Here is a 27,348-nt window from a genome sequence, read left to right as displayed (position 1 = left end):
CCGGTTCACCAGATTACAAGTCCACTGCTCTTAACCACTACACCACACTGGCTCTTTGAGGTTAATATTTTCATTTGTGAATTGCTTCCCATGAGGTATGCAGAAGCAACTTAGAATGCAACATACAAAAATAGTGGTGTATGTTAAAATAGTTAAAAGAACTGCATATACAAAATCTCTGTGTGTGTGTGTGTGTGTGTGTGTGTGTGTGTGTGTTAGAGAGGGGGGGATTAAAAGCAGTTTAAAACAACATCAGGTACAGAAAACCAACTCAAATCTAAGACAGAGATAATCCAACTGAGATAAATATTTTAGAAGGCACTACACTGGAAGGAATCATTTGAGAACTAACATGGCTTAGAGTGGTTAGGGTATTGGACAAGGACTGGTGAGACCTTGGTTCAAAACCTCGCTCAGCATGGAAGTTCACTGAGAAACTGTCAGAAACGCCAACAGAACCAGCATTCTGAGATACACCCATCTTCCATCCTGACTGCTGCCACACAAAGCCCCTAAACGATCCAGTGTAGAGCCTGCAAGATAAACTCGAGTCTGTTTTACTCTGGTATCAGGTCTCAAGCCTGGCTCATGGGGCAGGGGCTATTGATAGAGCAGCTTTGGTTAAGGCGGTGGATGGGAGGCTTGTACAGTGGTACCTCGGGTTACATACGCTTCAGGTTACATACGCTTCAGGTTACAGACTCCGTTAACCCAGAAATAGTGCTTCAGGTTAAGAACTTTGCTTCAGGATGAGAACAGAAATCGTGTTCCAGCGGCGCGGCAGCAGCAGGAGGCCCCATTAGCTAAAGTGGTATTTCAGGTTAAGAACAGTTTCAGGTTAAGTATGGACCTCCAGAATGAATTAAGTACTTAACCTGAGGTACCACTGTATGTGGGCATCAGAGCGCAGTTTTACATGGGCCTAGCCCACACCTTGCCAGACCTGACTAAGCCTGTTCACTTTATTGGGGGAAGAGGCAGGGAAGGCACAAGCATTTGTTTACCTTTTGTGCTGCCCTCCACCCCAAAAATACTGATTTTAGACAGTTACTGGGAGGCATGATTGGGAAGGGGTTCTGGGACTGGTCTTGTGGATTTCTCTAAGAATGCTTCTCTCTTTCCTGCCCCACACCATCATTCAAGTACTGACACATGGTGAGGTCTGGTCAAGCTGTGGAGAAGTTGGCAATCCCTGGAATAGCCTCGTAACTGAGTAGCATCAATGACATGTTTATGGAGGGACAACTTGTTGTAGTCAGGGAAATAGCCCAGGGTAGCTCTGTGCTTTTAACTGCCTCCTGGCAAAGTTTGGCCAACTTTGTGGTGTGTATCACTCCAGTTCTTTTTTCTAAGCCGGAGTTTTCAAAGGGGGAAATAAAGGAGCTAGCATTAGACTGAATACTAGCTCCTTTATTCTACTGAATGTACTGCGAGATGGAGTGAATATACTACAAGAAATGGATTTGCCAAGACAGCTGACTACAAAAAATAGCCATTGTTACAACCTTAAGAGCAAGAATGGTCTTGGGAAATAAATTCAACTGATTTCTGGGAAAGTGTGTTTCAACCGGCTTCTGAGATGACTCAGATCACCAAACAAGTTCCACTTTTATTATTCAACGGGCTGGACAACGATGCAGAAAAATAGCAAAGAGCAAATCAGTGTCAGTAACCTAGGAATGAAATGGTAACAATAGTTCTTAAGAGAGCCTGGCTTCCCATGGGGCACCATAGTCTTATCCCACTGTTTCCCCTGGTCAAGGAGGTTTCCAAAACAATATAAAAACCTGCAAAACCTCTGACCCTTGCAGAGACCCGATATGAAGCTCTTAAATAAACCAATACGAAGTTGTTTTGCACACAACCGAACATTCCTGTATCTAGCCACAACCAGCTCTTGGTGTTCACGTGGATTTAAAAAAATAATCACTTAGGGTGTGCGAGGAAATGAATTGTCACTTGAGAGCGTGGCACAACAACTTTGGGAGAGGCACCTATCACCTTGTTAACATGCACACGGGATACTCAGGCTTGCCTTGTCAAACTGGTTTGCAGCCGGGAGTCAGCACAACTTATTGCACAGGCAGAAACTAACAGGATTTGGGAGTTTAGTGTTGACTGTTGAGAAACACGCCTCTCTGGAACATTGATTGCAGCACACAGTCCTGTGCTGCAGACTATCTAGCTACTGTATTTCCCCAGTAGTACCAGGGACACTTCTGCTAAGATGCATAGCACATATGTCCCTTTCCTCTCTCTGATAAAGACTTAGTCCTCCAGCTTTCATCCACAGTTCATTCATTTTCACAGAGACTCAGCAGCACACTTGGCCTTGTGGTTTTCACCAAATATTTAGCAAGATGAGCTAGGAGATTTCCATCTCCTTTCCCACGCTGTGAAGTGTTTGACACCAGCTCTTTCAACATGTTTCTGTAAGGTTCTGTATCTTCTAGCAGGAAGGTAAATATCCCTATGTGACTTTGCTTTTGAAATAAGGGGCTTTAATTTGGGTTCTACATGCAACTGCCTTTCCCTCATGAGGCCTAGAAACAAAGCTGAACATCTTTTATCACAATTTTTGCTATATGGAGAATTTAAGTTGACAACTTTGCTGATAAACTTTGCTGAGGTGACAACTTTGCTGATAAAAAATATCAGGGTGACATAACCAGTTGGTTTTCCATAAGATCTGTGCAACTAGATTTGGAACACAGGTGCAAATATTGTGCAAGAAGAAATAGGAAATGCCATGGAAGATGCTGAAACTTCAAAAATGTACCTGGCTGCTCTTGGGAACCAGAGACCAGACAGATAGGCTTAAGGCCGATCCAGCAATTCACTTATGTTCTTTAAAAAGCACAAGAAAATTTCCTTTTTGTTATCACCTTCTGCAACTGCAGTCCATACACAATTTGTTTCAGAGCAATACTAGACTACTTCCACAGTGGATATATCAGAAAAACTCTTGTGGGGAAGGCTGGAAGAACTGAGCTTTGCTCCACAAGTTTGTTTTCTGAAAGAGCAATAATAGTGTATAGACAACTTTCCACTTATGTGGGAGTTACGTTCTGCAGTGCATAAAGCCAAAATCGCATATAGTCAAAACCCACCCCCTTTTTATTTATACTTTTTGCCAAGTGCATAAAGCTGAATGAGCACAAGTTAAATTGGTGTAAGTTGTGAGTTACCTGAACTTGTTTTTAATGGAATGAACTTTCAGATAATTGTAATTTTAATCAGTGCTATTTCAATTTGCAGTTGATGATTAAATTATAATCAAGTAGCCTCAAGGACCCAGCAATGGTGAAGGGGGCAAGCTACTGGTCAGAGAGTGCTCCTCACTCCCACCCCTTTTGTGCTACTTCTGGCGGTCAGTTCAGTTCAGCAGGACTATGGCAGAGGTAAAGCCTCTGTGGTTTGCAAGTTTGAGAGTTAAGCTTCTAAAACAGGGGTGACCAATCCCTGTTTCAGGGGTTTGATCACACAGACCCAACAAGCAAATATTTCTGGCCCACAAGATCCTACTAATTTTGGTGGTGGTGGCCAATTTTTTACTTTAAAAATTATTATTTAGTAGACACACTCCTGGAAGGTAATCCCCTCTGCTCAACTGTGCTCAACCTGCTAATGGGGATGCAAATCACCCTCTCATACCCATCTGATTGATTGATTGATTGATCGATCAATCAATCAATCAATCAATCTGTGAGTGTGGAGCCACAATAACTCCCTCCTCAGCTGATCTGCTCAGACAAGCTGGAGGAGGAAGCTGTGTATGTCCTCTGAGCATTTGTGTGTGAGAGAATTTTAAAGAGCCTTACAATGAGACCAACATTCATTTGCATTTATTTCTAACCCATCTAACTCTAACGTAGGAATGGCTAACCTGTTGCCCTCCAGATGCTGCCGGACTCCAACCCCCATCAGCCAGCATGGTCAATGGTCAGGATGATGGGAGTTGTAGTTCAGCAACATAAGGAGGACCACAGGTTCTTCTTCCCTGGTGTAACCCTACACTAAGTTCAACTGCGAAGTGCAGTGCTGGTGAGAACCAGCCAGGCACCACTGTCATTATGTCTCAGAGGCATCTATAAATTAACATATGCAAACTTAATATAGATTTGAGTGATAGGCCAGCGCTCATGCACCTAGCAATGTACCCAAGTAGACATGCAATCCTAGGCAGGTTTACAGAAATAAGCCCCACTGAATTCAATGGGGTTTGCTCTCCAGTAATTGTGTTCAGGTTTGCAGCTCGAGTCCCATTTAATTCCATGAGCTTTTTGCTTCTGAGTAAGCAAGTAAAAAGCCATGCTACACAGCCCACACTTCACATGTTACAAATTTCCTGTATGAAAGGCATTTAAGTTATGCACAGGAATGAATCTACAATGTGTAAGTCTACTCTCGCAAACTGACTTGCAGACCTGTGTTCGTTTTGCTGCATGTACAATATGCTGGCATAAATTGGTGGCTGTTTCCCAAAGTGCATGTGCACCCACCCACCACTAAATGCACACAGGAGCGATTGTTACACAAGACAACCGGAATAGAGACTGCACTGGTTAATTCCTACAAATAAACACTTTCCCGCAAGTAATTACTTTCTGAGTAGGAGCTTCACAAAAATGAAATGCCCCTCTCAGGGGGAACTATGCCTGTTTCAGACATTTGTGGCTCACACGGTAAAGGTAACGGAGAGTTTGGGGTTTTTATTTTTAACCATTTTATAGTCAACTGATGAATCTGGAAAGCGATTTACAACATAGGGAAAAGGCAAGCCCCTGCTATGCCCATTTCACCGGACTGAAAACTGAGGACCAGGAGGGGGAGGGGTTCCTCCTCGGGGTCATAGACCTGGAAGGGACCACAAGGGTCATCTAGTCCAACCCCCTACAATGCAGGAATCCTGCCCACAGCCTTGCCTGGGTGGGATCGAACCACAAAGGTCGAAGTGGAGCTTGCTTCCAAGTAAACATACACCTCCTGGAGCGCAGGTGAAACTGGAGCCCGCGCTTGCCAGCTCGGCCCCCCTCCCTCCATCCCGCGATAGAGACGCCTCTGCTTTCCGGGCGGGCCACTCGCTCACCTTGTAGGCTGAGGGTGGACGGCGTGGACAGCTCCATGATCTTCCGAGCCCAGGTCTCGGCGATGCTTCGGTTCTCTTCGGCTTCCTGGGACTCCAAGACGCGGAAAGTCTTGGCCACCCTGTGGCGGGACTCCCCGGACACCCACCAGCCCTTCTTGAAGGGGTAGCAGAAGACGGTGAAGTAGGCGGCCGCCGGCTCTGGAGCGCCTTTCCTCTGGAAAGCGTAGCAGCCGATGCAGTCCGAGAGGCTGAGCGCCGTGATGGAGCCGCTGGGCTCGGACGTGTCCAGCCGGCGGAGCAGCAGCTCGGCGCTGCTGGTGAGGCTCAGGGCGCAGCTCGACTTGGGCGCCGCCGCCGGGGCCAGCGAGAAGATCCCCGAGAGCACAACTTCGCGGGAAGGCCCGCTGCTGCTGCTGCGCAAGGTCTCCCCGGAGTCCGACAAGCCGCGCTCCATCGCCGCAGCCTCATGGAGAGGGGACGAGCCGGCGCGTGCGGAGGGCGCTGCTGCTGCTGCTGCTCCGGGAGCCCGGGCGTTGCAACCCTTCGCTGCCTGGCTTATCAATGAGCGGCGGAGGGCTGGCTTCCACACGAGCGCTCGGGCGCGCTGCTCTCTGCTGCCACCCGGCGGCGACTCTGCGGAACGACACCAACTTCAAGTTCATTCATAAAAGCTCCAAACGCGCAATAATCAAAGAAAGTTGCTAAGCGAGGACATCCCCCCCCCCCAAGAACTTGCCCTTCCGAGCTGCGGCTCGGGAACCTCAAGGAACCGGTCTAAGCACGTGCTTGCTCAAAACTCAGCCCCTTGGGAATTAATCCGTAACAAGCCCCACCCCTTCTCTTTTGTCCCGGGACAGCCAAGTCCTACGCCTCCTCCGGGTTAAGAGGTTAGGCAACAGCAAGCCCTATGTAGGGGCGCGGGGCGGGTCCTCCAAAGCAAATAAAATGATTTATTTATTTTTACGGGAACAGGAATCCAAGGGCCAAACTCCACGGTCAAGCAATGGGGATTGCTTCCACCTGCGCTTTTCATTTCTTAAGCGTTGCCTCCATTGACAGGCACCGACTTTGCCCAATAAGAAAGCTCTGCCCACGGTAACAAGCGCCAGCGTTTCTTACTCGGCCACCTGAGAACGGTGGTGCTCATGTCCTACAAACACTTGGGTGAATAGGGCTGGTCTCCTTTTTTCGGGATAGGCTGCTGTGTCTTTAACTTCCAGGTGGAGTATTTCCCTGGCATGGAGATGCAGTGTTGAGAAAAAGAAAAAAAAATTGTACCCGCCCTCCCCTGCTGGAGCCGGGCTCAGGGCAGCTAACATCATAAAACTAACACTGTCTGCAAAGTACATAAGTACGTAAAAACAGGCAATCAGTTAATTAAAATACATCTTAAAATTAAAAGGTAAAGGTACCCCTGCCCGTCCGGGCCAGTCTTGACAGACTCTAGGGTTGTGCGCCCATCTCACTCAAGAGGCCGGGGGCCAGCGCTGTCCGGAGACACTTCCGGGTCACGTGGCCAGCGTGACATCACTGCTCTGGCGAGCCAGAGCCGCACACGGAAACGCCTTTTACCTTCCCGCTAGTAAGCGGTCCCTATTTATCTACTTGCACCTGGGAGTGCTTTCGAACTGCTAGGTTGGCAGGCGCTGGGACCGGGCAACGGGAGCGCACCCCGCCGCGGGGATTCGAACCGCGACCTTTCGATCGGCAAGCCCTAGGCACTGAGGCTTTTACCCACAGCGCCACCCGCGTCCCTATCTTAAAATTAGGTAAAGGTAAAGGTACCCCTGCCCGTACGGGCCAGTCTTGCCAGACTCTAGGGTTGTGCGCTCATCTCACTCTATAGGCCGGGAGCCAGCGCTGTCCGCAGACACTTCCGGGTCACGTGGCCAGTGTGACAAGCTGCATCTGGCGAGCCAGCGCAGCACACGGAACACCGTTTACCTTCCCGCTGGTAAGCGGTCCCTATTTATCTACTTGCACCCAAGGGTGCTTTCGAACTGCTAGGTTGGCAGGCGCTGGGACCGAACGACGGGCGCGCACCCCGCCACGGGGATTCGAACCACCGACCATGCGATCGGCAAGTCCTAGGCGCTGAGGTTTTACCCGCAGCGCCACCCGTGTCCCTTATCTTAAACTTAGTTCAGAGCAAATTAAAATCTGGACAGATGGCAGTCCGCCAGTAAAACAGAGAGTGGTTAATATTCTCCAGGGCCAACTGTTACCTCTTTAATGCTTCTATAATGCTTGTTATTATACAGAAAGAAAAGAATCAGACTGAACCCCGACCAAAGACCTGGCAGTACAGCTCCGTCTTGCAGGCCCTGCAGAAAGATGTCAAATCCCGCAGGGTCCTGGTCTCTTGTGAGAGAGCTTTCCACCAGGCTGGGGCCAGGGCTGAAAAGGCCCTGGCTCTGGTCGAGGCCAGTCTAATCTCCCCGGGGCCTGGGATCTTCAGGGTTTTATTATTTGCAGACCTGAAGTTTCAGTGCTGGATTTCTGCCTGCCTGGAAGCTGTTTAAGGGCAAAAGGGCGGCTCTCCCTACCTGATCCCTTGCACAGTTAAAGTGGGAGGCAAGTCCCACTGAGTTGAATGGCCCTGAGGCCCTTTGAGCAATGTGGCGGCTCCCACAGAGGCCCCACTACAGTACCTGCAAAATCTCCCACCCATCTGAGTGCCTCTGATGGCCTGGCCTCTGTTGGCATGGCCATGGAAGAGGTGAAACCTTTGCGCAGAATCAGCCGTGGGACAGAAAGAGCAGCATGGCCTTGCAGCATGGCCAGGTATGGCTGAGAGCTAAGTGTCCAAAGGACACCTGTGAAGGCAGTGATGTGGCAGTGCCAGACAGCAGGCCTCCCAACAGCAACATTACTGCAAATTACCGGGACAGGATGGAGCAGAGTGGAAGTGAGATCAGGGCTGTGCAGGAGCACCAACAGGATTCGAACTCACAGCTCCACTCCATCCCAGAAAGCAGCAGTGACATCACCGTTGGGGGAGCACAATGTGGCGCTGCCCTAGCCACCCATGCAGAATAGGGCCAGTTTGTAAAAGGTGGCAGCTCCCCCGTGTGGTGAACCACCACACTGCAGTTTGCAGCAGGGAGTCTCCTCTACTCATGGTGCCTAATTTGGAAAAGAAAGATAAAAAGTCAACCAAATCAAATATTTTAAGTAAATTCAATTTTGGGGTGGCTGGGTGGGGGGTGACAACAATTACAGCTTTTAGAAATGCATAAATCATACCAAAAATATTTTTTTCCTAAACAGGAGGCACTTGGGCGGGGAAACGAAGCTGGTAAAACGTTTGAGCATAGGTTTAAGAAAGCAAAAATAAAGATGACATGCTGGGAGGATTGGCAGTGCATTCCCCCTCCCCTGCTTACACGACTGCTTACACACCAGTGTTGTGATCATTAGAATTGGTGTGCCCCTCTAGACTTGGTTTGTTCTCTGGTCTTGACTAGTTCTGCCCTGCTTCTCAGTTTTGTTTTCTGGTTCTGACCTGTTATTTGACTATGCATCTTGCTTTCTCCTCTAGCCCTGACTTGCTCTCCAGTTCTGGCTTGCTCTGCAATCGATTGTTCCTCCTGGTTTCTCCTTTTCTGCCTTGTGCCATGGCTTCAGTTGTCTGGCCTCTGACCAGGTGGCTCTGTTAGTCTTTGCTGCAAAAAGAAGAAAGAGTCTTAAAGATGAACATATTTTTTAATGACAAACTTTTGGGATTTTATTTTTTTTAAAAAATCTCAAATGGGACCCCAATAATTGTGGAGCATCCAAAACGTTTTGTTGCTGAAGTGGACTCTAGTTCATGAAAGTTTGTATGCTACAATAAAACTGGGTTCTTGGTTACTTTGATGGTAGATAGGTACTTTCCCCACTATTTAGCTGCATGCTAAGAAAAGTTTTACCTGTTGATTTTCTGCATATGAGGCTGCTGTTAGAAGGGGAAGAGCAGGATCACCCCCTAGACCCAGTGGCGTAGCGTGGGTTGTCAGCACCCGGGGCAAGGCAAGTAATTTGCGCCCCCTAACCCGTAGATTTGCTCCCCTTAACCCGTGGATTTGCGCCCCTTAACCCGTGGATTTGCACCCCCTAACCCTAACCCCCAGATGTTGCGCCCGGTGCGCCCGGCCCCCCCTGCACCCCCCACGCTACGCCACTGCCTAGACCACACCCATCAAACGAATTTGTAAACATGTTGTTTGCATCTCTTAGCTCTGGAAAGATAGCTGAACTTTTCAAATGCCAACTGAGTTGCCTGTATTTTAGCTATCTGCTCCCCTTCACCTGCACTTACTTGGTTGTGTTTCTTTGATTGGTTATTAAAATCCATGGTAGATTAGTAAGAAGCCTTTTCATTGTCACTGGCCGTGAGATCATAAATTGTGAAACATTCAAGCAGTACTCTACTCTACTTTTGCTATGCAACCGCTCACAGAGGCAGACCCAACAGCAGGGCAGGTGCTAGAGGTAGCAAGATCCATAAGGGGCACATTGTCCATACAGGGCTATCCTTTTCACCTTGCACAGTATATGAAGATTCTATGGAGCCTCTGAAATATCTCAGTTCGCATATTAAGGAGGGTCCACTAAGCTTCCTGGTCACTGACCGTATTAAAGATATTTGAATTTGAGGGTTCACTGAGGGTGAATGTGCTACTGATCTTGCACGTGAAATCTGCCACATTATAAATAACATGGTCCATCTGCTTCTTCTGTTAGGCAAGCTACCAGTACTTTAAATTTCCTGCACCCACACATTGAGAACATGGTCACCACACTCCTTGTACTAAGCAGCGAAGAATCTTAATAGGTCCTTTTACTGGGTGTGCTTGTGTTTGCTTTCCCAATAGCTATACAGTATGATATTGACATTATATATTTGCATGATAGCTAATCCAGCACTACATGAACTCACTGAATGTAATAAAGACAAGCAGTTTAGAGAAGATTATAGGAACAGTAAGAAGAAAATCAATGGGAATAGTTCTACCATTGGTTGTGTTTTAATAAAACAGTGGAAGGGAGGAATGAGCAATGCATAATTTCTGCTCCTCTATCTGATCAGATGTGCCACTTGGAACAGATTGTGCAACATGTTGGCTTTTTGAATAAGGGATAAGGCTGATCTCTAAGGAGTCTTAAACCAGGATTTATAAACTCTCATAAAACCCCTTGAATGCACGTGTTTTCTTACTCAAAGGATTTACCGGTACTTTACATCTTGAAATTGGATCTTGTATCAGATTTCTCTCCGGTTCTAAAGAGATTGTAGCTATTTGTTTGGCGGGGGGGGGGGGGGGGGAGAAGGGAAACTCTGCTCATTTTATATATATTTTCCAGTCTGCCCTGTCTAGTCTTACTTCATACTAATATGTTAGTTGGATATTATTGTTGTTGTTGTTGGTATGGTGATGGTTGTTGCAGCTAAGGGAATTACCTCTTTTCTGTCCTATACGCCAGAAACAGCTTGAAACCAGCTTAGGTTTCAGTCCTGCATTCCAGGGATGGGGGAAACCCATGGCCTTCTTAATGTTGTTGAACGCCAACTCCCATCAGCTTCAAGCAGCATGGCCAATGGCCAAGGATGATAAGAAGAGTTGCAATCCAAAACATCTGGAGGGAGCCATTTTGTCTATTCCTAATTTTTAGGCTGTGAAACCGTGTTCTTACTTAAAAGATATCTGGCCTAATGTGTCCAGCGAGAAAACATCCACATATCGGTGCCACTGCTATGATCTGTGGGAGAGCAGCTTTTGAAAAAAACTTGAATACATTTCAACTAGGTGGCATGACATTTCAGAGCCTATTTTGGCTCTTCCGAAGCCACTAATTGTCAGGTAAAGCTTTGGGTCAATTGCTGCTATTTGTGGATGTTTTCCATCCCACATAGCAATGACATAAGCTTGGCTTCCCTTTATACACACAGCATTGGCAAACATTGCCCAGGAAGGATTGCATGCATCCCTGTTTAAAAATAATATACTGTGGCAAAACTTTATTCTATGACTGGCCTCATGGCACGGCATATAATAATGCCACACACCAATTCACTGAGGAACATTTCACAAATTGAATTTTGTGGACACCATTCCAGGGGGTGAGAGGTTAGCTGGAAGAACCAAACTTTGATCATGACTTATGACGACCCTTCTTCCTTATTGCTGTTTGAAGCCTGACACCTCACTTACTCATGTTTCTCTGTCACATAAATTAGCTGTCTGCCACTTAGCTGACACCTTTCCAAATCTCCCCTGAGTTAAGTACGGTAAGATAGTTTTATCCTTCCCCTTGATTGCCCAGCTAATGTGTCACCCTGTAACCACAAGAAGTGATAGCCTGAAACATTTTGCTCCAAAATAATCATATTTTCTTTCCTTCCCCGGTTCTGGTTTCACTATAATTGGGGTGAAATTGCCCAGTGAGTTCCTTCCCTGGAGAGGAGAAATCTCAGAACATTGCCTCTGGGAGGAATACTTAAATATGCTTATAGGAAGGAGAGAAACCCCTCCCTCCTCGCCCTGATTTCTCCTTTGTTTGCTGAAGATACCAGGGCCAGAGACCATTGTGCCAGCAGCAGTTTTTCTTCTAAAGATGGCCTAGGATTGAATTCATATACGGTAATCTGGAATCAGACTCCATACTCAACAGCTAGCTCATCAAGCTAAGTGTGTGTGTGAAGTTGGCTGTGGCTTTTTGAACCTTTCTGTTTTATTGTTCTTTCCCAATCTTTTGAAAGTGTGCAAACTCTTGCCTTCCCTGACAAACCTACTTATATTTTTATGTTGCAGTCCAGGTCTTGTTGCACTACAACTCCCATAAGTTTTGCCTGCTTTTTCTTTTGCTCAGACTGGGGCATTTTCCTGAGTTTGTTGTTTGGCTGTTTGGGAAGAGTGCTTTGGAGAGAGGCTCTGAGCGTTGTCAGCTTTTCTTCTGTGAAATTGGTATTTTGTGGCATCAGTGACAGTCCCCTGTTTCCAAACGTGCTCCTGGGCCCAAAAAAGTTGGGGACCCCTGACCTTTGGGGTTAATTTTACACTCAAGTTCTAAGCACTCACTCTGCCACTTGGCCCCTACTCAGCATTTTTGAATCCTCCTTAGTTGACAAAGGGTTCCCTGTTGTGTGGGGGGGATAAAGGTAAAGGTAAAGAGACCCCTGACCATTAGGTCCAGTCGTGACCGACTCTGGGGTTGCGGCGCTCATTTCGCTTTATTGGCCGAGGGAGCTGGTGTACAGCTTCCGGGTTATGTGGCCAGCATGACTAAGCCGCTTCTGGCGAACCACAGCAGTGCACGGAAACGCTGTTTACCTTCCTGCTGGAGCAGTACCTATTTATCTACTTGCACCTTGACATGCTTTCAAACTGCTAGGTTGGCAGGAGCAGGGACCGAGCAACTGGAGCTCACACCATCACGGGGATTCGAACCGCCGACCTTCTGATCAGGAAGTTCTAGGCTCTGTGGTTTAACCCACAGCGCCACCCACGTCCCAACAAGTATTTAGAGGTCCCATGGAAGAGTTTCTTCTGTTAAAAAAGAAGTAACCCTGTAACAAGTGGTGGTGGTGATTTTCAGTGTTTTATGACCTAAAAAGAGAGTCCTGGGGAGAATTTTGTGTCCACAAGCAACCCCAACATTGCACACGGAGCACTTCCACAATCCTACACAGGACTGTAGACATGTGAGTGTACTGGGGAATAGCCGTAAATCATGCAATACTCTCAATTACTGTGGTGCAAGGAGCTTTCACTAAGTAATTAGTGCACTTCAGTACACAATGCTCTCTCAGCATGCTAGGGATGTGGGTCATGCAGTGGGCATGATACAATCCTGGCCACACCATTTCATTTATTAAATATGGAGTTGGAAATCATCTCATTAGGTATAACTTGCAACAGCTCATCATTATCCTACACAACAGTGAGCAAAGCAACACTATGCATTAACCATTATAAATTACTCATTTGTTCTCAAAGCATATTTGCTGCCTCCAGAAACCTGCTATTCTCTTGCCACCACCATTCCCAGTTGTTTTGGTTTTTTTTATGAAACTGAAGATAGGACTGATTGGAATTAGTTCAGGCGCACAAATCTGCCTTTAAACCGCTTCCCTGCTGAACAAATTCTGCCCATAAACAACGTTGCTTTCTGCCTAAGCAAGGAATTGGTGCATTTTGCTTAAGACATGAGACTTGGGCGGGGGGGGGGGGCACACCAGGCTTTCTTTTTAAACTCAAGTGAGCCATTCAACCAATATCTGTCATTAGGAGATTCATATTACCAAAGTTCATACCAATGCTGTTTCAGAATGTGTTACTGCTCATTTGTTCCCTTTTGTCATTTGTTCCCTTGTTTTCTTTTTATCTATTAAAAAAAGAATCTCTAGTTCTTCTCCAAGGGCCCTGTTTCTGAAGCAATACTGGTTCCGCTGAATGAAAGGGCTACAAGGTCTAATTCAGATCCTGAGATATGTGCCATTCATAGTTTTCTTTTCCCTCTTCCCTCTTTCTGCCTCAGAGGAGGCTGCTTAATCTCTCACATGGCCCAGCAATTCTGCACAACTCCTTCTTCTCCTCTCCTCCTTCTCCCTCCCTTTTCTCCTCCTGCCCCTGGTGACAAATCTTGGTTCATGTTTATGACTCATGTTTGTTATTGTCCAGCCAGGGGCAAGATTCTCAGGGACAGCAGATTATGCAATCATATTAAGTGAGCCGGCTGGGCAGAGCTGTGACACACTAGAAGAACAAGGCCAGGACATGCCATTCTGCAGCTGAAGATTGCGGTTGTTTTCACAAAAGAGGCTGAAATTTGTTTTTTGCTTTTCCACATCTCCAGTTCAAATGCAAAACCTTTGTTGGTTCAAATGTGCATTTGCTTTAAAATTTATCTGTCTTGCTTCCTACCCCATGTTAAATACTCTCACAAAAATGCATTTACTTTACATTATTTACATTACAACAATTTCTTAGCAGCACTTGTGAAAGCACCCGCAGTGTAAGTGGCCTAGGTTAAAAGTATCAGTTACTTTAGAGTCTAAGGAAAGTGAATGACAACTGCATGGCACGGTCTATAAGAGGTTCTGGATTGCTACATCCCTTGAACCAAGGAGCAAGCCTAGCATGATGAACTGATAAAAAGGTAAAGGGACCCCTGACTATTAGGTCCAGTCGTGGCCGACTCTGGGGTTGCGGCGCTCATCTCGCTTTATTGGTACAGCTTCCGGGTCATGTGGCCAGCATGACTAAGCCGCTTCTGGCAAACCAGAGCAGCACACAGAAACGCCGTTTACCTTCTTGCCAGAGCGGTATCTATTTATCTACTTGCACTTTTGGGTGTGCTTTTTAACTGCTAGGTTGGCAGGAGCAGGGACCAAGCAACGGGAGCTCACCCCGTCGCGGGGATTCGAACCGCCGACCTTCCGATTGGCAAATCCTAGGCTCTGTGGTTTAACCCACAGCGCCACCCACGCTGATGAACTGATAGTTGAGGGATATGAACTGATATGAACTGATAGTTGAGGGGAAATTGCAGGATCATGTGACTGAAGGGCAGGGCTTTTTTTCAGCCTGAACTCACCAGAACTTAGTTCCAGCACCTCTCAGGTGGGCACCAATGCCATTCTAAGAGAACAAGGGAGGCGTTCGTGGTGAGTTCTGGCACCTCTTCTCCTGGAAAAATAGTACTGCTAAAAGAAGAAGAAGAAGCAGTATCCCCAAGTAAACTGATCTCTTCCCAGTTTCTCTGTAAACATACTAGAGATGCTTGCCCTCCCATCATGCTTTTGACAAATGTGTATTATTATCATGTGTCTTAAGGGAATGTGATTGTCAAAAAGGAATTTTCTTTTGTCCTTGAAGACAAAGGAATTTGATTCATCCTTCAATTGGAATAAGGCAAGGCCAATTGAACACACAACCCGAATCACCACAGGAGGGAGTTTATTCAACTTGTGTTGCCATCAGGCTACTGATGACACACAACTCTGCTTTTCTACAGATCAAGAGGAGTACAGAGGTGGATTCAGGGGAGCACAACCGGCTTGGAATTGCACTGGGCATGGAGTCTTGGGGGTGCCACAACTCTGATTTACAATGGAGCACAAGAAGCAGGGGGCATCGAATTTTGGCATCGCACAGAGCGCTGAAATTTGAGACCCCAGGGTTCCCCACTGCAGGAGTAGCAGTGGATCTGTTGCAATTGTACCTGGCCTAAGCAATGGATGAATAAGAGCCAACAGACTGGAGCTCAATCCAGGATGTTAGTGGGTAGTTCTTCTGTTCAGATGAATGGAATGCATCCTGCTCTGTAAAGTCTCTCTTGATATTGCCTTACTAGGAAATTGCCTTACTAGGATATTGCCTTACTAGGAAATGCACTGAGCATTTTACAATTTGGTTGCCTTTCTTTCCTTCTTTTTAAAGTATAATTTTGGGGACAAGGGCTGTGGGAAGAAGCCCACAAGCTGGACCAGAATTCAACAGCACTTCTGATTCCCCCAACATTGGAAGTAGAATGTAGTCATCATGGCTAGTACCTATTGATCGCTTATCGCAATGGGATACCATCATCCACTTTACCTGAGGGCAGCAGGGCTAGTTTAGAGGATGCATGATGTGTGGAGGTCACACACTGCTCTGCCCTCCTCCAGATGGATATGCCAAATAAGGGGAATGGCTGCCAGCAGGCGGATGGGCAGGTCTTTCACTGCTATTCCCAGCATCTGCTTCCTGAGTCCATTGCCTCATTCTGCCTAATGGTAGAGTCAGCCCTTTTGAGGTCTGATGTGGAAACAGGTGAGAGGCAGGATAATTACCGTACTTTTCCACGTATAACATACCCCCGTGTATAAAACGCCCACTATTTTGGGGGCTATAAATTAAGAAAATGGGGGGGAAATGCCCAGAGTTGTTGAACTTTTGGGGGGGAGGGTGGCCCAGAGTTGTTGAGGTTTTTTTAGAGGGGGATTGCCGAAGATGACTCACCCACCTGGCTGATGCTAACACACACACCACACACGTCGCAACAACCTCCTAACATCTGTCCCATCACCAACAGAAGCAGCCTATTGCCCGCCCAATTGCCACAACAACACCCAATCAACACCACCCCTTGCCGCAGACACCAATAACACGCTGCAGACCATCTCTGGCTCGCGGCATCAACCAATCCCACATCCCCGCTAGGCACTACCCATGTATAAGACAATCGTCTATTTCAAACATAATTTTTCAGTAAAAAAAATCCTTAGTCTTATACACGGAAAAGTACGGTAATTGGAACTTGAGTTACATTATAAGCAAGACAAAGGAAATTGTAATATGATTTCATTGTAATATGACCCAGGAAGCCAGCTCCTGGAGAGCTGACTCAGAGGTGTGGCCAAGCTGGGGGAGGTTGTTGCTAGCTATGAAGTCTCCCAGGCCTCATCAGAAATAGCATTTGTTAATCTTTAATTCAGCTTCTAGTGGCAAACAGATGAAGACAAAATATTCCCCATTTAGTGTAAACATGAAGGCACTCTAGTAAGAGATACAGATTTCAGCTGAGAACAGCGTTTAGTTTGCTATCTATCGCTATAAAGATCTTGTTCCTAAAATGATGTCATCTTCTATGCAGAGGCTATTACTAAAATGTGAAGAAAATATCAATATTTTTGAATCTGACATTTTCTATGCTATGTGAGGAGGAAAAGCAGTATACTTAGGGAAGCAACAGAAATGGAAGAACTTATACATTCAGGGGGGGGGGGGAATCTGTGCCAAGTCATTTATTATACCTTGTTGGATATTGAACATAAAAGGTCTCTGACTTTTGACCTTTTTCGTTCTGATAATTTTTGCCTTTATTCCCCCATAGCTCTCTTGTACTGATCAATAGATGCATAATTGGCAGCAGTTCAGCTTTTCTCATTGCCGCACATGCACACCAGCCAAATTTCTGCAGAAAAGGTTTGTTGACCTTTTGCAGGGGCTGCCTTTTCATAACTGGTATGTCTTATCTAATATTTTGGGAAATGCCTCCATAAGTTAAAAAACTTTGGATGGGAATCACCTAATGAGTCCTTGCCCCAAGCAAGGACTTCCACTTGTGCAACAGGGTGTCCTGGACTGGCGGGATGTTGAGAAGTGGTGGGAGGCACCAGCTGGGGAACCCCCAAGGGAATCCCCGGTGAAGGCTCAGAGCCAGGAGACTGGTGGTGGGACAATGATGCATAGTCAGAGGGAGAAGAGGGAGCAGACCGGAAGAAGGAGGAGGTGTTGGAAGCTGAAGAGGCCACAGGGTTTAGTGAGCAGGAAGAGGCTGTGGCAGAGAGCAGTCTAGGCTCAGAGGCGGCAGCAGAGGGGGTCAAGAGGAAGAGTGGAGGCAGGCTACAGAAGAAGCCAGGGAATCTCCCCCTCCTGATGTAACCAGATCCCCTGCCTGCTGGTCTCCCAGAACACCAAGATAAACAAAGAGGTCAGAGCAAAGAGACAAGGAAGGAACTGGGGGAAGAGCCTTAGATAGAAGTGGGAAGGTGGGAACCTTCAGTCCTTGCAACTGCCTCAGAGGGGCAAGATCTACAGGGAAGGGTTGCTGTGACCACTAGGCCTGCACTGTTTTGGCTTATTTGAATAAAGAGTTGACTTCACTGACACCAGGTGTTTTATTGCTGACCGTCCCCTGACTCTGGCTCCTGATACAGGGCTATCGCCTCCCCATGTCCCCCCCCCAAAACAAATTTGGGGGGACATCAGGAAAATTCCTGGACAGTGCATGGGAAGAGGAAAGAGGGATTGTTCCATCTTTTTAAACTGAAGTGACAGAAGTCAGTTTTGTATGTCCAAAACTGACTTCTGTCACTTCAGGGTTTTTTTAAAAAATCTATGTTTGAGAGGAGGGTGGCAAAGACTATGCTTTCAACAAAAGAAAAATCCTGAAGCGTACCTAAAGAGGCTAAAGTGATTTGTAGAAACGAACGTTGCCTTCTTTGCCATGCCCGTTCTGAAACTATTGTGTTGGATAATAATGACCGTTTGGCACCAATACACCCTAGTCTGTAATTAGAAATGGCGGTTCAGATTCCGCTCCTTATATTATGGTCACTAGGATCCCCCCTCCACCTCAAAACAAAAGCCCAGTGCCCCCTCATATGGCAATTAGGTTTGAAAACAGACTTTCCTTGGTCCCTAATGGAAGGCTGTTTTGAACCTAACTGCCGTGTAGGGAGTGGGCTGGTCAGGTGAGGAGAACAGGCCGCATGCTGGAGGTGTAGGCCCTGCAGGCTACCTCAGACCCACAGGGTGGATGTTCCCCACCCCTGCCACAAATAATTTGACACCCAACTTTTTCCGTATGTGGTCAAATCATCTATAAGTTGCCAAGTTAAAAGCTGGTGCCTGCAGAACCTTCTCCTTATGACTTAGGCTGCTTCTTGGGAATTAATTCTTTCCAGCTTGGACCACGAGTCAGCACCACCTAGAGGCTGCATGTGGCAGTGATAGTTACCAAAAACATAAATAAAGAGCGTTACCTGCCTGTAACAGCTATTAGTGAAGAAGCAGCTCCCTGCAGCCACATGATGCCAAGCCTCGGTTACTTGGGCACTGTTTGCATAGAGTTTCTGGAACATTCTGAAAGAATGTGTGCTGGGCAGGATGCTTCTCTTTCCTCATCTCATCCTCACAACTGGGTGTGATATAAAAGGGAGGCTGAATAATGAGATACAACCACCTGGATAGATTTTGAAATCATGAGCTTTAATATCAGAGTAGGGCAATGAGCAGAATGATAACCAAAGTGTGTCAGGGAAGGGGGAACGATCGGAGGGATAACTGAAATTTTCAGTCCAAACCTTAAACTTGTATCGCCGTGGGGCTTACCTCTGAAGAAATGTGCTTCGAATTGTCCCAAAAGATTAGTCTGACTAATCTTCCTGTAGGATTTTGAGAAATGGTGGCAGGAGAAGTAGGAGGAGCAAAGATTTCCTGTGGCACAGTTCCCAAACTGGGAGTTGCGAACTACATTCAGATGATCCTCTCTGTAGTGTTTGTGGTTGAAGATGGGAGATGTCACATCCAGCACATTAAATATTCATATTGATTTTAATTTTTTTATTGTGTCTTTTTAATTTATTATATTGTGTTTTATTGTATTGCAGTTTGAATTCTATGGAATTAAAATTGTTGTGCATTAAAAGAAACAAAGAAATAAAATACCATTAAAAATCATGCCGCGTCTAACACAGTGCATTACAATAGCGGCAAAAGCCAGGAAAAAATAATTAAGCCAAGATCCTCAGCAGTTTTTAAGTGGTCCGTAGTGGTTCCTTCAAAAGATCAAACCCAAAACATATGAAAAGCCTTGGTTTTGCAAAAAAATAAAATAAAAATAAATAAATAAAATTCTTGTGCCCTCTTCACTTCACTGGCAAGACCAAACTGTGCTGCTAATGAAATACAAGTGTTTCAGCAATGAATACACACATTTATGTCTTCACCAATTTTAAAGTGTGGTTCAGAAAACTTTGTGGTCGGAGCTGTATGTAAAGTGTAACGGTGGGGGTTTAAACATTTTAAATTCTATCAAATACTACTATGGTTGAGGAACAGCTTTTGCACTTTCTTCAGTTTGGCTATTTTTGCTATGATTAAATGCTCCCAAGTCATGATGTCCTGAGTAATGAAACAAAGCAGCTAATAATAACAGAAAGTTCTTGCTAGTAAATTATTTGAGATTATTACAAGGTTACTTAAGGGTTCAGGGTTTTGGACGCAGTAGGTACAGCACACTGAGCAAGACAATTATCGCTAGCCACAATGTTCCCTGCCGAATGTGGTGATTCATAAATTACTCTATGATTAAGGCTTACAATACTCCTTTAAGAAGCAGTAACTGTGCCTCAGTGTTTCCAGTGACTGTCTCCTTTTGTAATAATTCTCAGCAGTACTGCTTTAACCACCCCCTCCTGGTGTCAGTTTTCCAAACAAACAGCCTGAAGAAAGCATAATGAGGGTGTGATACAGTCCTTAAGACGCCATCCACAGTTGCGCACTCTTCTTCCTGTTCTCTGCAAAAATTAGGGGACTGTGTGCCGGTTATGCTGCCTTGCACAAACAAATGAAAGTACTTCTTCACATATCACGTAGTTGAAACTGTGGAATTTGTTACCACAAAAGGTAAGGATGGACACCAACTGAGATGACTATCGTCTACCTTCATTGTTGGAAGAGGTCTGAATACCAGTTGCTGGAAACCACAAGATGCTCCTTTTGACATTCTGTCTTACCTTACACATGGTCAAAACCTCATGTCGTTTTCCTTCCAAGTTTGCCTCATGGGATCTAGGCCTCCCTTAGAACTTACCACATCCTTAGCATGCTCCCATCTTCTTATTTGGCAACAACAATCCCCTCCCGTTGCCTCTGTCTGTTTCTCTGCCCGACTTTCTTCTCTACAAAACTAATCAAGTGAGTTGTCACATTGGATCTGTATAGCCTCCATGTCTATTTTTGTGCATACTATGAATACTTATCAACCACTCTCTGTTTTGCCTGCTGCTGATTTCCCACTGGTATAAGTGCATAAAGCAAGTTCTTTGTGGAATGGTGTGGCTACATGAGAGCTTAGGAAACACGTCCATTAATAGCACGTGTTTACATGTGTGTTTCCCCATGTATAGTGTGACCAGGAGTATGTGTTTACTCTCGTTTTCTGGTTGGGATGGATACAAGACAGACATGCTTGCAAGCATGGTGTACCTGGCACACTTACCCAGCACAGACTGGGTAGTGTTGGGGAATGTTCCATGGGCTGAGCCAGAAGAGGTTATTAGTGGGTTCTTTCTTTCTTTCTTTCTTTCTTTCTTTCTTTCTTTCTTTCTTTCTTTCTTTCTTTCTTTCTTTCTCTCTTTCCTTCCTTCCTCCCTTCCTCCCTTCCTTCCTTCCTTCCTTCCTTCCTTCCTTCCTTCCTTCCTTCTCTCTCTCTCTCTCTCTCTCTCTCTCTCTCTCTCTCTCACACACACACACACACACACCTCTTCTCTCTCTCTCTCTCTGATTACCAGTTTGTTTTATGGACCCAGTTCCAAGTGCTGGTTTTGACCCCAAAAGCCTTATACAGCTTGGGATACCTACATTTAAAGGACTGTTTTCCCCTCCCGCTATGAACCTACATGTACTCTGAGATCGCTCTCTGAGGCTCTTCTCTGCATGCCATCTCTAAGAGAAACCTTCTAGCAAGGTGGGGCTGACAAGGAGAGAGAAATGTCAAAGCAGCACCAAACACAAAGAAATGGAACTGGGGCAAATATATATGAAATCCAACCAAATAATACAATGTACAACAGTTGCCAGTGAAGACCTGCTGCAAGGGCATAAGAACACAAGGTCTCTCTTGATTTTGCATTACTAGGGAAATTGCTTTCTGCCCCTGAATAAGGAGTTCAACAAAAGGCAGTGAGCATTTTACAATTTGATTACATTTCTTTCTTTCCCTTTTTTAAAAAGCATAATTTTGGGGACCAGGGCTGTGGGAAGCCCACAAGCTGGACCACAGTTCAGCAGCACTTCTGATTCCCCCAACAGTGGAAGTGGAACATAGTCATGAATGATCATGTCATGGCACTTGTTTTTGACCCAGATTCCCATAGCCAATGCTACTCTTATGATAGCAAAAGGAGCCAGGTTGCAAGAGGGGAGCATGTGAGGTATTCTCTGGTTCTGGAGGGGCAGCGCACTAGGTCAATCTCCTAAATAGCAGAGGGCTGTTCCCCACATGGCTTCTGGTGATCTTTCATGCAGGAAGGAATAAGATAGTGGAGGGAGCTGTTCCTTCTGCAAACCATCAAGAGCAAAAAGGTGGCAGCAGTTTTGTGATGCACCGACTGATACTCCACCCATTCAAACAGAACTACAAGCTGGTTATCTATGCCTCTTTACCTTATGTCCCTACCACCACTTCTCCCAACTAGCTGTCTTTTATAAATTATCAAAGGGCTCCTCTAGATTACCTGTTTATTCAGTGCTCAACCTGATTTGCTTGCCCAAAGTTTATGCAGAGGTTAGATTATATCTCATCTTTATTGAGCAATCATTCTGATTTGTTTGTAGGGAGGTTATACAACAACATAATCTTATTGAGCATTCATCCTGATTTGCTTGCATAACACACTTTTCAGTGCACAACTGTCACTTCCCTAAGCACAGAAAGTGCATTTTTAAAGTAAATTTTTAAAACACTAAGGTGATAAGAGTGTTTTACCCACTTTAACTTTGCAAACCTAAAATTCCGGTATGCACTTGAGTCATTCCCCCAAAATAGCAATTCCCATCTTGATTTAGTACCCCAGCTGTTTACACACGCACATTTACTCTGCATCCAGTGTGTTCCCACCACTTGTCTGGGAAACAGTGCACAGTGGTACCTCGGGTTACAGACGCTTCAGGTTACAGACTCCGCTAACCCAGAAATAGTACCTTGGGTTAAGAACTTTACCTCAGGATGAGAACAGAAATCGCACGCTAGCGGCAGTGGGAGGCCGCATTAGCTAAAGTGGTACCTCAGGTTAAGAACAGTTTCAGGTTAAGAACGGACCTCCAGAACAAATTAAGTTCTTAACCAGAGGTACCACTGTACATATGGCATAAGCCAGAATCCATATCTATCCTGTTGTTTCTTAATAAATATTGCATTTTGATGTGTGTCCGTCCGCTCTCCCCTGCCCCCTTAGCTTCCATCCAAATTAAGAAAAAGAAGGACCTTCCTGCATTTTATGCTGGCAACATATACACAGCCTTATTTTGGAGAGAGCTGCTGCCCCCTTGAGGAAGATGCCTGCAAGTTGAGGTAGCTAGCTGGGCATTAAGATGTCACGTGAGAATGAAATTGCCTGCAGTGCTGATAAAGAACAGAGCTTAATGGAACTGAAAAAATATGGGGCTGTTGCATCTTTCAACAGGATGTGATCTTGTGCGCATCTGGAAGAAGGCAGATGTTCAAAAGAGGCCATGCCTAAAATCTTTCTAGTCTTGTTTACCATTTGTGGTCCTATAAATAACTTTCTCTCCCATTTTTTATTGGAAGATCAGAAATGTCAAGTTACAAGGATTATTTAATTACAGCATCTTACGCACAAGGAAAGCAAGAAGAGAGGGCTCTGGTACATTGTGAAATAACACTAGGATATTTTAATGAGAGCATTTGCAGCTATTGTAGCATGCGGGCACAGAAGCTTCTCTGTTCAAAATGCCGAAGGATCTAGATGCGAAGGCAACTGCTGTGAGCTGACAAGCTGAGAGCACAGCAATTCGTGCTGGCTACAAGGGTTATCATTGCTTGTTGCCCTAAAGCTCCAATCAGTGTGGGATGCCTGGCTGCATTAGAACAAGTTATTAAACATGTGGTTTCCTCCTTCAAGGCAGCTGGCAAATCTGGGCAGCTGATCCCATCAGCTTTTTTAAAAAAAAAATATGATATAGGGTTTATTTTTTTATTTAACAAACCCTCTAAAACAGATCAGCAGCTACAAGGAGTTGAGATTTTCATGCCACTGTGGAATAAATAAACACATGAAGGAATAACAGGGATGGAATGAATCCCTCAGATCAGGCAGTTCATGCATGAATGTCACACCTCCCAAAAATATGGAGAAAAGGATGAAAAGGGGCATTTCTTTTAAGTAAGCCATGTGACACAACTTAAGAGGAGAGGCTCTGGAATTCTTTGCTGAAAATCCACTCAAGTCTAAACCCTGTAATTGCAAAATCCCCACTCTGTGATTGGAGATTATGCAAATTTAACATTTGTATAAATTCACCTAGTTGACCTGCTTCAAGGGTGAGGGTCTGAAAATTGTTTCAGTCCAATCCCTTGATCTCAGAATTCTCTCTGCTTCCATTCAAGACCTACCAACATGTCTTCATATTCCCCCTGCCCTCAGAATCCTTGGAGGACAGAACCATGCTTTAAACAAAATCCTAGATTGTAAGCTCCCTCTTACATCAGCTAGATTCTGCATTAAATGCCATATTGTGTTATATTGATCCCATCGAAGTGAATTAGCAGAGTCTTCTCATAAGAAGAAGAAGAGTTTGGATTTGATATCCCGCCTTTCACTCCCTTTAAGGAGTCTCAAAGCGGCTAACATTCTCCTTTCCCTTCCTCCCCCACAACAAACACTCTGTGAGGTGAGTGGGACTGAGAGACTTCAGAGAAGTATGACTGGCCCAAGGTCACCCAGCAGCTGCATGTGGAGGAGCGGAGACGCGAACCCGGTTACCCAGATTACGTGACTACCGCTCTTAACCACTACACCACACTGGCTCTGGTAAACTGGTACTGGTAAACAATATTTTCAATGCAACTTCTGAACCTGGATAATTTAACTGCATGTCAGTAGGAATCAAAGCAGCAAAGCCCCCAAAGCCTATAGGTGTGTATTTTTAGCCTATTCTGAAAAATAACTTCCTTTGGAAATGAGGCAAAGCGGAGACTGTGGTGTCTTTATGATATATGGTTTATTTACACATATATACAACTTGAGCCTACAATGGAGACATTCCCAGTATTGCACTCCAAGAGGGTCTCTTGCTTCTCCCATGGATCTAAAACAGAAATCAGTCATGCTCTCTGTCTCCTTTTTACAGCTTGTCACAGTTTTCTTGCCAGCACATCACTGCCAACCACCGTCCTAAATACTCTGGCCTTTTGTCTCATGCTGACTACCTCTATACAGGAAGGAGGGGCTCACACCCCTCAGCTGTCCAGCACAGAGTAGCTATTTTGTTAATCGCCCATCTCCCTGCCTCTTTGCTTGCGTAACAACTCAGCCATTCTCAGAATTTGTTTTCCTAACGACTCATACTCTGTGATCACCTGGGTAGCCTGGCTTGTATTTTTAGCATAAGCCCTGAATCCGGTGGTTCAGTGCTTGACACAGTTTAACTCCCCAAACCTTGGTTAATTCTAACTTTTATTGGACCCAGGAATTTAGGGTGTCTCAGGCCCCACAAACTCATAAAATTATTTAGGGCTTATCCACACCTCTGCTTGTCCTGTTGCTTAGCGCAGGGAAACCTACAGTTTAATGCCAAATTGGAACAAACAGCAATTGGGTTTTCTGCAGATTGCTGTTTGTTCCAATTTAGCACTAAAGAGTGGATTTTCCAGAGGAAAGTGCAAAGGCAAAACTGCTCAGATCCATGCCTAGAAAATCGCTCAGACCTGTGTCTTTGTCTATTACCAATGACTGGATTTCCACAATATGCATCAGATCACATTAATGACTCAGTCACTTAACCTTAACATTTTGTAAGCTTATAATGCATTTAGAATATATAGAATTCCATTTAGAATATTCATAAATTCCAATATCAGCTACTTGATGCTGCAAAACTGTCATTAGGGCCCCCTTTGGTAGTAGTTTCCTGCCTCTCCTATTCTGTGCTATATTTGGTCCCTTCCCCTGCGATAATCTGTCCCTACACAAGACTTTATATGCCCCTGTGAGGGGTCAGCATGGGTGATTTCCCAGCTGCCATAACATTTCCTTTTAATGCATTTTTAAAAAGAGGGGCAGGACTTCATAAAAGTGCTCGACACAACTGTCTTCTTAAAAGGATGTAAAATTAGAGCGTAAAACACATCTCAGTGAAGCAGCGTTTATACTTGGAGTCCAGCAGGTGGCACCATTCAAAGAAACACAACAGAATAACCAGGCATCTGATCACACTTTCCTGTAACGGAAACAAACTTTTGCCACGGTGCTGTGGCTTTCCCAGCCAATTGAGATGGTTTCTCGGCACAGGGCAAGTGGAAGTGTGGGCAATCCCTTAAACCAGGAGAGCTAGGCATATATCCCTGTTCAGACATCATGGTCACTAGGTGGCCTGGGGCCAGGCACTATTGCCTAGCCTATTCTACTTAGCAGGGCTTTTGTGAGGACAAAATGGAAAACACGTACACCACCTAAGATAAATGATAAGTTCCTACTGTGGACTAAAGTTCAAAATGTACATAGAATGCTTTTTCACCCTCAGTAGCATATTAAAGAAAGGATCAGGGGGAACTTCTCTTGACAGGAGCAGATCCAGGACAAGCCATCCATCTTATTGCTTGCAGTCACCTTTCTTATTGGATGTTAAGCAGCTAGTAACTGGTTTTAGACATAATTTCTCTATGGATCTTGGTTTCCCATTTGTCATGGCATTTGGTACCATGGTCTTTCTACATTTGGCATCCTGTTCTTTCTTTCCTTCCTCAGGCAACACAATGGTATTCCCAAGAAAATAACAAAGTTCTTTGTTCCATATTTGCAAAAGGAACCTGTCTCCAAAGTTCATAAACTTGCAGTATTGCGACCATACTTTGATAAGCAGCACAGCAGAAATGAGGTATCATTAAAAAAAAAAAATCAGTCGTTTCACAAGTCAGATTGATCCAAGATGGCGTCGTCGTTAGTAGTAGCGTTGACTTGATCTCCACATCAGTTGATGCTGTTTTTATTATTTTTATCAGTTTTTATTAGCTTTTTATCAGTTTTTATTAGCTTTTATCAACCTCAGTATTATCTTTGTCAGACGCTCAGATTTTGCACTTGAAATTTAGCTTTGAAGGGATCCTTTAAAACATCTCAAGCATTGTTGATGACTTTTTCCTTTGAAAAGATCGGTTTAAGCTGCCATCTTCAGGGAAATGACAGAACAGTGGTACCTCGGGTTAAGAACTTAATTTGTTCTGGAGGTCCTGAAACTGTTCTTAACCTGAGGTACCACTTTAGCTAATGGGGCTTCCCACTGCCTCTGCGCTGCCGCCGTGCCATTTCTGTTCTCATCCTGAAGCAAAATTCTTAACTTGAGGTACTATTTCTGGGTTAGCGGAGTCTGTAACCTGAAGCGTCTGTAACCCGAGGTACTACTGTACTTAAGAGAGCAGGAGGTGCTGAGCCTGTATCTATGGCCCTGCAGCAGTGAGTCCTTCTGAAACTCCATATTTGAAAGCTAAGATAATATCACTTCATAAGAACATAACAAGAGCATGCTAGAACAGGTCAATGGCCCATCTAGTCCTGCATCCTATTCTCACAGGGGCTGAAACAGGGAGAAACCAGCAGGCGGGACTCCAGCACAAGTGGCTCCCACCAATTGATATTCAAAAGCATTGTTGCCTCCAGCTGTGGAGGCAAAGCATAGGGATTATGTTTAGTAACCATCAATAGCGCTCTCTCCTCCAAGGATTTGCCTAACCCTCTTTTAAAACCATCCAAGTTGGTGGCTATCACC

At 45.2% G+C, this 27,348-nt stretch overlaps 1 protein-coding gene across 1 annotated transcript in view; it reads right to left on the bottom strand.

The window, feature by feature from the left end:
- The window catches only part of SPHK1 (sphingosine kinase 1), a 48,420-nt gene extending 29,734 nt beyond the window's left edge, over positions 1 to 18,686 (bottom strand). Inside the window, exons 1-3 of the mRNA XM_028717010.2 lie at positions 18,603 to 18,686; positions 8,595 to 8,749; positions 5,090 to 5,722 (exon numbers count right to left, since the gene is read on the bottom strand). Coding sequence (XP_028572843.2) covers positions 5,090 to 5,722; positions 8,595 to 8,613 — 652 coding nt within the window. The 5' untranslated portion in view covers positions 8,614 to 8,749; positions 18,603 to 18,686. The remainder of the gene's footprint in view (positions 1 to 5,089; positions 5,723 to 8,594; positions 8,750 to 18,602) is intronic.
- Between the last annotated feature and the right edge of the window lie 8,662 nt (positions 18,687 to 27,348).

Source organism: Podarcis muralis, chromosome 2 (assembly GCF_964188315.1).
Source record: "Podarcis muralis chromosome 2, rPodMur119.hap1.1, whole genome shotgun sequence".
Lineage (NCBI taxonomy): Eukaryota > Metazoa > Chordata > Lepidosauria > Squamata > Lacertidae > Podarcis > Podarcis muralis.
Note: the sequence above shows the minus strand (reverse complement) of the source record. Positions and strands in the feature narration are given on the sequence as shown.